This window comes from Plectropomus leopardus, unplaced genomic scaffold (assembly GCF_008729295.1).
Source record: "Plectropomus leopardus isolate mb unplaced genomic scaffold, YSFRI_Pleo_2.0 unplaced_scaffold29, whole genome shotgun sequence".
Classification (NCBI taxonomy): domain Eukaryota; kingdom Metazoa; phylum Chordata; class Actinopteri; order Perciformes; family Serranidae; genus Plectropomus; species Plectropomus leopardus.
Window position 1 is genome coordinate 25,006 of NW_024631600.1, and position 10,954 is coordinate 35,959.

The 10,954-nt window shown below is 36.0% G+C and overlaps 2 protein-coding genes and 4 non-coding genes across 6 annotated transcripts; 3 read left to right on the plus strand and 3 right to left on the minus strand.

Moving 5' to 3' along the window:
• Nucleotides 1–787: 787 nt before the first annotated feature.
• Nucleotides 788–859, minus strand: trnae-cuc. The gene has a single exon. It is a non-coding gene; the product is annotated as a tRNA-Glu (tRNA).
• A 582-nt stretch (nucleotides 860–1,441) lies between these two features.
• On the plus strand, nucleotides 1,442–1,513 carry trnaw-cca. Its single transcript has one exon. It is a non-coding gene; the product is annotated as a tRNA-Trp (tRNA).
• Nucleotides 1,514–2,339: 826 nt separating this feature from the next.
• Nucleotides 2,340–6,053, minus strand: LOC121938256 (neutrophil cytosol factor 1-like). The gene is made up of 3 exons (XM_042481525.1): nucleotides 6,046–6,053; nucleotides 3,925–4,160; nucleotides 2,340–3,615 (listed from the first exon to the last, which is right to left on the minus strand). Exons 1-3 carry the CDS (start codon nucleotides 6,051–6,053, stop codon nucleotides 3,452–3,454), a joined length of 408 nt encoding a protein of 135 aa, XP_042337459.1. The 3' UTR covers nucleotides 2,340–3,451.
• A 46-nt stretch (nucleotides 6,054–6,099) lies between these two features.
• Nucleotides 6,100–8,147, plus strand: LOC121938257 (neutrophil cytosol factor 1-like). Its single transcript, XM_042481526.1, has 3 exons — nucleotides 6,100–6,116; nucleotides 6,327–6,562; nucleotides 6,872–8,147. Exons 1-3 carry the CDS (start codon nucleotides 6,100–6,102, stop codon nucleotides 7,033–7,035), a joined length of 417 nt encoding a protein of 138 aa, XP_042337460.1. The 3' UTR covers nucleotides 7,036–8,147.
• An 826-nt stretch (nucleotides 8,148–8,973) lies between these two features.
• trnaw-cca lies at nucleotides 8,974–9,045 on the minus strand. The gene has a single exon. It is a non-coding gene; the product is annotated as a tRNA-Trp (tRNA).
• A 582-nt stretch (nucleotides 9,046–9,627) lies between these two features.
• Nucleotides 9,628–9,699, plus strand: trnae-cuc. Its single transcript has one exon. It is a non-coding gene; the product is annotated as a tRNA-Glu (tRNA).
• Nucleotides 9,700–10,954: the final 1,255 nt, after the last annotated feature.

Consider the following 10,954-nt stretch of genomic DNA (forward strand, 5'->3'; position numbering starts at 1 on the left):
ATTTATTAGTAGACTCGGTTTTAATTATGTTGTGTATTAACGTAAAATAGTATTTTTCCACATCGCTACTTTCGCTTGAATAAAATATGTGATTACTTCTTCCATCATTGCCTGTAAAGAGCTTCCACATTTCTGGCGTCAGAAGCGGCATACACTCCTTTTTACTATATTTTGTTTTGAAGGGATGGGATAATGACTTGATATCCGGGTTTTTCTTGCTTTATTCTGTGAAACTTGACAGACTTCTCTGCAGCAGCCAAGACACGCAATCTCTCTGCAGAGGAGAGAAGATGAGGACACATTGCAGAAACTGAGATTTTTACTTTTACAAACACCAATCTTTCCTCTGTCCTGTCTTGATTACTGATCATCGAATTCTATCATTACTATTGCCACAACTGTATTAATCTATAGAAGTACTGCTGGAGGATTGTTGATAATTTTACAATGATGATGCAATGTTTTTATGTAAACCATGTCTTTTTTTTGTTTCATCACGCTTAAATTTTAGTTTGAGGAGTCAAATACTAGTACTTAACTGCCATTATGTTCAAATGGGGTAGAACGGGGTTGGTCGGCACATTTTTACTTTCACTCGAATAAAAAATTGTATCCAATAGATTCTCTCTCACTGAAAAGTGGAAAGTGTCAGGTAGAAACGGAGTGATCTTACTCTCATTAAGCTTATTCTGTTAAAAAAGACATGGACGTTTTCTTGTTTTCGTGTAGCTGTTATGGGTAAGCTTCTGCCCGCACAAGCAGGTTCTTTTTTTAATCGAAAAGGTAGTTCCCTGACCGGGAATCGAACCCGGGCCGCGGCGGTGAGAGCGCCGAATCCTAACCACTAGACCACCAGGGAAAGTTATCAGTGAGATGGGCCGGTTCCGTATTGTTTCTGATACCAGGACCTTGCTGTTGTGTGTGGTTGAGTGGTAGATGGCCAAGAAGGGACAATAAATTTTTCATGTCAGCTTTTACCACGGAATGCGTTACCTCATCGGTTACGTACGCGTGACTTATCGACACGTGCTCTCACTCTTGTTTCAGGAGGCGTGGCGGTTTACTTCGTTATTGTTTTTGCCTGAAGTGAAGCAATGGTAGCAATGACAAGTTGCTAATGTGAAGTCATTAAAACTTCCATTGCGTTTGAAAGTCTGTAATCAGTGTTGTGGTTACAGCTCGCAGGTCAGTGATGCTGTGTTTACTAAGTTATCTCCATTCTGTAAGAATTAATGCTACAGGTTTGGTTATACCTTTTATTTCACTGACTAGCTTAGCTAACCGTTACTTACCTAGCTTGCAAGCTAGCTACTATTATGTCACGGTTGCCCGTGAATGTATTAGTGTGGAGAAATATAACGATAATCAGAATAGTGGTAAGTGGTAACCTATCTCGACAGTAGTATGTTTATTTTTCCATATATTTATTTCCGGATCTCAAGACCTCGTGGCGCAACGGTAGCGCGTCTGACTCCAGATCAGAAGGTTGCGTGTTCAAATCACGTCGGGGTCAAATGTTTTCTTCATAGTAAATGTCATTTTTTGTCGCCTTTCATTTGGTTGACACTACGGTGACACGATAGCACAGTTGTTGAAGAAGTAATCAGGTGTTTACTCTGTAGAAGTGGGTATGGTGCCGCATCCAAATGCTTAGTGATGGAGGAAGTATTCGGACTGCCCATATGTAAAAGTATTAACTATTAAAAAGAAAGAATAGTAAAACAAACAAGAAAATGACCTCTCTCTCTCTTTATATATATAGATATTTTTTAAGCATATGTAATAACCAATGTTTACTTACTTTTTGGGACTTTGTGGTACAATTATTGCCAAATTGCTTATTGTGGTTTTTCTTGTGATTTTGAAAGAAATTAAACCAATTTTCTCTGGTTTCAGAGGTTTGAATGCTAGTGACATCTGAATGCACGACAAGAAAACTGATGGCAATCCAGGTGTTAAAGGTTAGCCTATGCAAGTATAATCAGGAAGATGTAAAGGAAATTATCCAAAGTACTCTAAGCAAAATGTCCCTTGTGACTGTCAACACAAAGGAAGATTTCATCAACAGAGTGAGAACTTTTTGTCCTTGACATCCTCAGCCTCATTTTTAAATGTACTGCAGGTAGATGACTTTGGGGATTTTTTAAGACTTTGAGGCTTTTTAAAGAGAGACCTACATTCTCCCTAACCTGTCCTTATTCCTGTTTGTCCCACAAAACCTACAGAACTCTGTTTATGATATAAGGAAGTGTAGCCATACTAAAAGCAGCCTGATATAACCAGGAAAGTTATACTAAAATGAGTAAAATGTTTAGATTGAAAAGGCTCAGTTCAAAGAGTAAAAATTTGAATCAGAAATATTTTATTGATCCCTGGGAGGAATTTGGAATCTATAAGCACAGGTTTTTAATACACCTCCAAAGTGAGAATTTGTGTGTGCATATTAGGCACTGATACCTTATATTGAAAAAATGAGAATAATTTGAGGAAAGACTGCAGAAATAAACATTTTGTTTCATGATTATATACAATTATTAAGCGAATAAATTAAAACAAAGCTCTATAGATGCTTGGAAATAGATGTAATACCTGCCACACAGAAGTCACAAACAGAAATGTAATTATTTTCTCCGTAAAGAAAACTCTAAAAATCATAATAACGGTACAAAGTATATTCACCTTTTGCCTTAAACAAAATATAGCTTATAAAATATAGCAACTAACAGTGAGGTAGAGCTGAAAAAGCAAGCACTGCAAGGTAAGGTTGTAGGTAAGCTAACTTGACATCTCAATAATAAATGTTGTTTTTGGTGATCATGTTTTAAAGGAATAGTTTGACATATACAAAAAATACTTTTTGCACTTTCTAAAAAAAACGAACATGCAACTAAAGTCAGCACGGCTTAGCTTAGCGTTGCATAAAGACAAGAAAATTAGGGTTAACGGAAGGTAAGTAAATCTGTAAAGCTCAATTATTAACTTGTACTTTATTTAATTCGTACAGTTAAACTAAGTGTCAAAACTACATTTTGTCATTTTATGGGGGTTATGATTCAGACTATTTTTTGCCTCGTACCAGTAACTTCCTTTAGTCTCCACTGGTTCACGGGCAACAGTCAAGAAATAGTCCCGCACATAGCCCACCTTAACATGATGTCTTGTTGTTTTAAAGACATAACATGTTGCACTTAGTTTATAGCTGTTTGCCACAGTGTTTGTCTTGATATGACAGCCAGACATGTTGTTTTTTCTTTTCACCGGATTTATCGACAATAAGAAAATATAGAATAACATTTGTTATTTCTAAATAACAATAAAGTCATAATCAAAGGATAAAGTAGTTTCAATATTTTTTAGCAATTTTCTTACCTATATAAAATATGGTAACCTACTTATGTATCATAAACAGCTATTTGGTTATAACTTTTACAATATACTATACATTCCCATGCTAGCTGGTGGAACTGGAGCGTGACTTGTGGATGCTGACTTTCTTGCGGGTGTTGTCGCTGCAGCGCTCCATGATGAGCTCCGCACTTGGACGGGGAGGGATGACTGGAGCCTCCTTCTTCAGCTCGCTCTCCGAACTGGAGCTGGACGTCTCGGGAATGTTGTCTGTTGATTACAAATGACACAATTATTAGATCTTGTGCATGGGTGGATCACTGAAAGGGCCTTCTGGGCACAGGCCCCAGGGACCCAAATTAGTACTGACCAGGAAGAGACTCAAAATGAGCAAAAAGAGACACTAAAAGACTTCAAGGAGATACAAAATGATCACAAAGTGACACAGAACGACCAAAAAAGTTACAAAATTACTTCAGAGAGACCCAAAAGACTTTACAAGATACAACATTTAGATCTAAGTGACAGCCACAGACTAAACTGCCCTGGAAACATGTCAGTCTGAAACACTTTCATTACCCTGGTTTTTCCTCTCCATCAGCGGCGACTTTGCAGTGTTCTTGGAGTTCCTGTGCGGCTCTGCAATGCGGCTGCCCTTCTGCTGGAGGTATCGACGGCTGTTCCTGCGGTAGGTGTCCTGGCTGAGCCGCTGGCGGGACTTGTTGTGGATGCTCTTGGCATTTCGGATGGTGGACCTGAGACATGAAAAAGGACACAGGGACTTGAATGGTAAGTAGAGTGTGTGGGTGTTGATCCTACAATAGTTCGTCTGCTTTCAGAGTGAATCTCAGATGTTGGAGATGTCTGATTTTTTTTTTTTTTTATCAATTTTTTGTATTTTTTAATACTTAAAATGACAAACTTTGAACTCTTTACTCTTGAGTTACATTATTTTACTTGAGCAGTTTTTATCAATGCCTATTTCTACTTCTGCTCTGCTGCATTTCAGGCTTAAATATCGATACTTTTTACTCCTCTGCATTTGAGGTTTTTGCACTGATTAAGATTTTTGCTCAAAAACATATAAAATGTCCAAGTAGAGCTAAAACAATTAATCATTTATTACTAAAAAATAACCATTAGATTAGTCCATAATGAAAAAAAATAGGAGTCAATAGTTCACGAGCTCCACCTCAACCAACTACAACAGTTAAATCCTGCTTTTATATTAATGCAAGTCATAGGGGAGGTTTTTTTTTGCATTTAGTGCTTTTACTTTTAATACTGTAAGTACATTTCTTGATTATAATTACATACTTTTACCGAAGTATATGCAGGATGGTAACTTATAACGGTGTATTTTTACACTGTGGAATGAGTATTTTTACTTAAGTAAAGGATCTGAAAACTTTCTCCAGTACTGAAATGATAAAAACTCATTTGGTCGAAATAATCTGTCTACAAGTACACATATTTAAAGGAACAACTAAAAATATAATAGTTAACATAATACATATAAATACAATTTACTTGTGATTTTTATCAAATAAGAAATGGTATTTGATAGATGTCATCAATTATTTAGGCTTTTAATGGTTGTAATGCAAATGTATTGTCTTAAATTTTGTACTTTTAGTCCCAAAAACAGATACTTGATGGCAGTGTGCAGCAAAGAGGAAATAAATCACACACTGTGGAGCAACAGAGTGAACTTCCCTTTTGTCTTAAGTGACTCAATATAACCGCAGAGAGAAACTATGTGCAAACATCCGTGGATATCAATTTATTACAGTGGAAAAGTAACGTTTTAGAATGAAGTACTTAAAAAATATGTTTTAACAGTAGCACACAGATGAAGTGAATCATGCATTTTTTAGATATCATACTGTAATTAATATATATTAATTACAGTATGATATCTAAAAAATGCATGATTCACTTCATCTGTGTGCTACTGTTAAAACATATTTTTTAAGTACTTCATTCTAAAACGTTACTTTTCCACTGTAATAAATTGATATCCACGGATGTTTGCACATAGTTTCTCTCTGCGGTTATATTGAGTCACTTAAGACAAAAGGGAAGTTCACTCTGTTGCTCCACAGTGTGTGATTTATTTCCTCTTTGCTGCACACTGCCATCAAGTATCTGTTTTTGGGACTAAAAGTACAAAATTTAAGACAATACATTTGCATTACAACCATTAAAAGCCTAAATAATTGATGACATCTATCAAATACCATTTCTTATTTGATAAAAATCACAAGTAAATTGTATTTATATGTATTATGTTAACTATTATATTTTTAGTTGTTCCTTTAAATATGTGTACTTGTAGACAGATTATTTCGACCAAATGAGTTTTTATCATTTCAGTACTGGAGAAAGTTTTCAGATCCTTTACTTAAGTAAAAATACTCATTCCACAGTGTAAAAATACACCGTTATAAGTTACCATCCTGCATATACTTCGGTAAAAGTATGTAATTATAATCAAGAAATGTACTTACAGTATTAAAAGTAAAAGCACTAAATGCAAAAAAAAACCTCCCCTATGACTTGCATTAATATAAAAGCAGGATTTAACTGTTGTAGTTGGTTGAGGTGGAGCTCGTGAACTATTGACTCCTATTTTTTTTCATTATGGACTAATCTAATGGTTATTTTTTAGTAATAAATGATTAATTGTTTTAGCTCTACTTGGACATTTTATATGTTTTTGAGCAAAAATCTTAATCAGTGCAAAAACCTCAAATGCAGAGGAGTAAAAAGTATCGATATTTAAGCCTGAAATGCAGCAGAGCAGAAGTAGAAATAGGCATTGATAAAAACTGCTCAAGTAAAATAATGTAACTCAAGAGTAAAGAGTTCAAAGTTTGTCATTTTAAGTATTAAAAAATACAAAAAATTGATAAAAAAAAAAAAAAATCAGACATCTCCAACATCTGAGATTCACTCTGAAAGCAGACGAACTATTGTAGGATCAACACCCACACACTCTACTTACCATTCAAGTCCCTGTGTCCTTTTTCATGTCTCAGGTCCACCATCCGAAATGCCAAGAGCATCCACAACAAGTCCCGCCAGCGGCTCAGCCAGGACACCTACCGCAGGAACAGCCGTCGATACCTCCAGCAGAAGGGCAGCCGCATTGCAGAGCCGCACAGGAACTCCAAGAACACTGCAAAGTCGCCGCTGATGGAGAGGAAAAACCAGGGTAATGAAAGTGTTTCAGACTGACATGTTTCCAGGGCAGTTTAGTCTGTGGCTGTCACTTAGATCTAAATGTTGTATCTTGTAAAGTCTTTTGGGTCTCTCTGAAGTAATTTTGTAACTTTTTTGGTCGTTCTGTGTCACTTTGTGATCATTTTGTATCTCCTTGAAGTCTTTTAGTGTCTCTTTTTGCTCATTTTGAGTCTCTTCCTGGTCAGTACTAATTTGGGTCCCTGGGGCCTGTGCCCAGAAGGCCCTTTCAGTGATCCACCCATGCACAAGATCTAATAATTGTGTCATTTGTAATCAACAGACAACATTCCCGAGACGTCCAGCTCCAGTTCGGAGAGCGAGCTGAAGAAGGAGGCTCCAGTCATCCCTCCCCGTCCAAGTGCGGAGCTCATCATGGAGCGCTGCAGCGACAACACCCGCAAGAAAGTCAGCATCCACAAGTCACGCTCCAGTTCCACCAGCTAGCATGGGAATGTATAGTATATTGTAAAAGTTATAACCAAATAGCTGTTTATGATACATAAGTAGGTTACCATATTTTATATAGGTAAGAAAATTGCTAAAAAATATTGAAACTACTTTATCCTTTGATTATGACTTTATTGTTATTTAGAAATAACAAATGTTATTCTATATTTTCTTATTGTCGATAAATCCGGTGAAAAGAAAAAACAACATGTCTGGCTGTCATATCAAGACAAACACTGTGGCAAACAGCTATAAACTAAGTGCAACATGTTATGTCTTTAAAACAACAAGACATCATGTTAAGGTGGGCTATGTGCGGGACTATTTCTTGACTGTTGCCCGTGAACCAGTGGAGACTAAAGGAAGTTACTGGTACGAGGCAAAAAATAGTCTGAATCATAACCCCCATAAAATGACAAAATGTAGTTTTGACACTTAGTTTAACTGTACGAATTAAATAAAGTACAAGTTAATAATTGAGCTTTACAGATTTACTTACCTTCCGTTAACCCTAATTTTCTTGTCTTTATGCAACGCTAAGCTAAGCCGTGCTGACTTTAGTTGCATGTTCGTTTTTTTTAGAAAGTGCAAAAAGTATTTTTTGTATATGTCAAACTATTCCTTTAAAACATGATCACCAAAAACAACATTTATTATTGAGATGTCAAGTTAGCTTACCTACAACCTTACCTTGCAGTGCTTGCTTTTTCAGCTCTACCTCACTGTTAGTTGCTATATTTTATAAGCTATATTTTGTTTAAGGCAAAAGGTGAATATACTTTGTACCGTTATTATGATTTTTAGAGTTTTCTTTACGGAGAAAATAATTACATTTCTGTTTGTGACTTCTGTGTGGCAGGTATTACATCTATTTCCAAGCATCTATAGAGCTTTGTTTTAATTTATTCGCTTAATAATTGTATATAATCATGAAACAAAATGTTTATTTCTGCAGTCTTTCCTCAAATTATTCTCATTTTTTCAATATAAGGTATCAGTGCCTAATATGCACACACAAATTCTCACTTTGGAGGTGTATTAAAAACCTGTGCTTATAGATTCCAAATTCCTCCCAGGGATCAATAAAATATTTCTGATTCAAATTTTTACTCTTTGAACTGAGCCTTTTCAATCTAAACATTTTACTCATTTTAGTATAACTTTCCTGGTTATATCAGGCTGCTTTTAGTATGGCTACACTTCCTTATATCATAAACAGAGTTCTGTAGGTTTTGTGGGACAAACAGGAATAAGGACAGGTTAGGGAGAATGTAGGTCTCTCTTTAAAAAGCCTCAAAGTCTTAAAAAATCCCCAAAGTCATCTACCTGCAGTACATTTAAAAATGAGGCTGAGGATGTCAAGGACAAAAAGTTCTCACTCTGTTGATGAAATCTTCCTTTGTGTTGACAGTCACAAGGGACATTTTGCTTAGAGTACTTTGGATAATTTCCTTTACATCTTCCTGATTATACTTGCATAGGCTAACCTTTAACACCTGGATTGCCATCAGTTTTCTTGTCGTGCATTCAGATGTCACTAGCATTCAAACCTCTGAAACCAGAGAAAATTGGTTTAATTTCTTTCAAAATCACAAGAAAAACCACAATAAGCAATTTGGCAATAATTGTACCACAAAGTCCCAAAAAGTAAGTAAACATTGGTTATTACATATGCTTAAAAAATATCTATATATATAAAGAGAGAGAGAGGTCATTTTCTTGTTTGTTTTACTATTCTTTCTTTTTAATAGTTAATACTTTTACATATGGGCAGTCCGAATACTTCCTCCATCACTAAGCATTTGGATGCGGCACCATACCCACTTCTACAGAGTAAACACCTGATTACTTCTTCAACAACTGTGCTATCGTGTCACCGTAGTGTCAACCAAATGAAAGGCGACAAAAAATGACATTTACTATGAAGAAAACATTTGACCCCGACGTGATTTGAACACGCAACCTTCTGATCTGGAGTCAGACGCGCTACCGTTGCGCCACGAGGTCTTGAGATCCGGAAATAAATATATGGAAAAATAAACATACTACTGTCGAGATAGGTTACCACTTACCACTATTCTGATTATCGTTATATTTCTCCACACTAATACATTCACGGGCAACCGTGACATAATAGTAGCTAGCTTGCAAGCTAGGTAAGTAACGGTTAGCTAAGCTAGTCAGTGAAATAAAAGGTATAACCAAACCTGTAGCATTAATTCTTACAGAATGGAGATAACTTAGTAAACACAGCATCACTGACCTGCGAGCTGTAACCACAACACTGATTACAGACTTTCAAACGCAATGGAAGTTTTAATGACTTCACATTAGCAACTTGTCATTGCTACCATTGCTTCACTTCAGGCAAAAACAATAACGAAGTAAACCGCCACGCCTCCTGAAACAAGAGTGAGAGCACGTGTCGATAAGTCACGCGTACGTAACCGATGAGGTAACGCATTCCGTGGTAAAAGCTGACATGAAAAATTTATTGTCCCTTCTTGGCCATCTACCACTCAACCACACACAACAGCAAGGTCCTGGTATCAGAAACAATACGGAACCGGCCCATCTCACTGATAACTTTCCCTGGTGGTCTAGTGGTTAGGATTCGGCGCTCTCACCGCCGCGGCCCGGGTTCGATTCCCGGTCAGGGAACTACCTTTTCGATTAAAAAAAGAACCTGCTTGTGCGGGCAGAAGCTTACCCATAACAGCTACACGAAAACAAGAAAACGTCCATGTCTTTTTTAACAGAATAAGCTTAATGAGAGTAAGATCACTCCGTTTCTACCTGACACTTTCCACTTTTCAGTGAGAGAGAATCTATTGGATACAATTTTTTATTCGAGTGAAAGTAAAAATGTGCCGACCAACCCCGTTCTACCCCATTTGAACATAATGGCAGTTAAGTACTAGTATTTGACTCCTCAAACTAAAATTTAAGCGTGATGAAACAAAAAAAAGACATGGTTTACATAAAAACATTGCATCATCATTGTAAAATTATCAACAATCCTCCAGCAGTACTTCTATAGATTAATACAGTTGTGGCAATAGTAATGATAGAATTCGATGATCAGTAATCAAGACAGGACAGAGGAAAGATTGGTGTTTGTAAAAGTAAAAATCTCAGTTTCTGCAATGTGTCCTCATCTTCTCTCCTCTGCAGAGAGATTGCGTGTCTTGGCTGCTGCAGAGAAGTCTGTCAAGTTTCACAGAATAAAGCAAGAAAAACCCGGATATCAAGTCATTATCCCATCCCTTCAAAACAAAATATAGTAAAAAGGAGTGTATGCCGCTTCTGACGCCAGAAATGTGGAAGCTCTTTACAGGCAATGATGGAAGAAGTAATCACATATTTTATTCAAGCGAAAGTAGCGATGTGGAAAAATACTATTTTACGTTAATACACAACATAATTAAAACCGAGTCTACTAATAAATCAATAATACACAAATAAATAAATCTAGTTGAAATACATTTAAGGTATTTATGTCCTAGTTAATTATCAACTATGTTTATTTTAATTTAATGTATTTATTCATTTTTTAAATGCAATTTCTGCATACATTTTAATATTTATTTATCCACAAATGTATTTTGTAGATAATATATATTTATTTATTTATGCATGTATTTCTTTATACGTTTGTTTCCTATTTTAGTTCTGCATTACTAACTCTATTCCTGTGTGGGTTTAAAACATTTATTAAAATGTCTATATTTGACTTTACATTGTTGTAGAGTATGAGTAAAAAGAAGCAAAAAATTGAATTTGCTGCGCATACAATACAAATTGTACAGTATTTTTGTTCATGTACTTCGTGACATTCCTCCACTGCAGTTCACTGTTACCAACATCTGACTATTTACTGCTCCTGCAATTTGATATCCACTATTCTGCATTTGTA

Bases quoted from the DNA above. Each gene is read 5' to 3' on its own strand.
- LOC121938256 (XM_042481525.1), bottom strand. The intron at 3,616-3,924 runs GTAATGAAAGTG...TGTAATCAACAG, and splicing joins GATGGAGAGGAAAAACCAGG to ACAACATTCCCGAGACGTCC.
- LOC121938257 (XM_042481526.1), top strand. The intron at 6,563-6,871 runs GTAATGAAAGTG...TGTAATCAACAG, and splicing joins GATGGAGAGGAAAAACCAGG to ACAACATTCCCGAGACGTCC.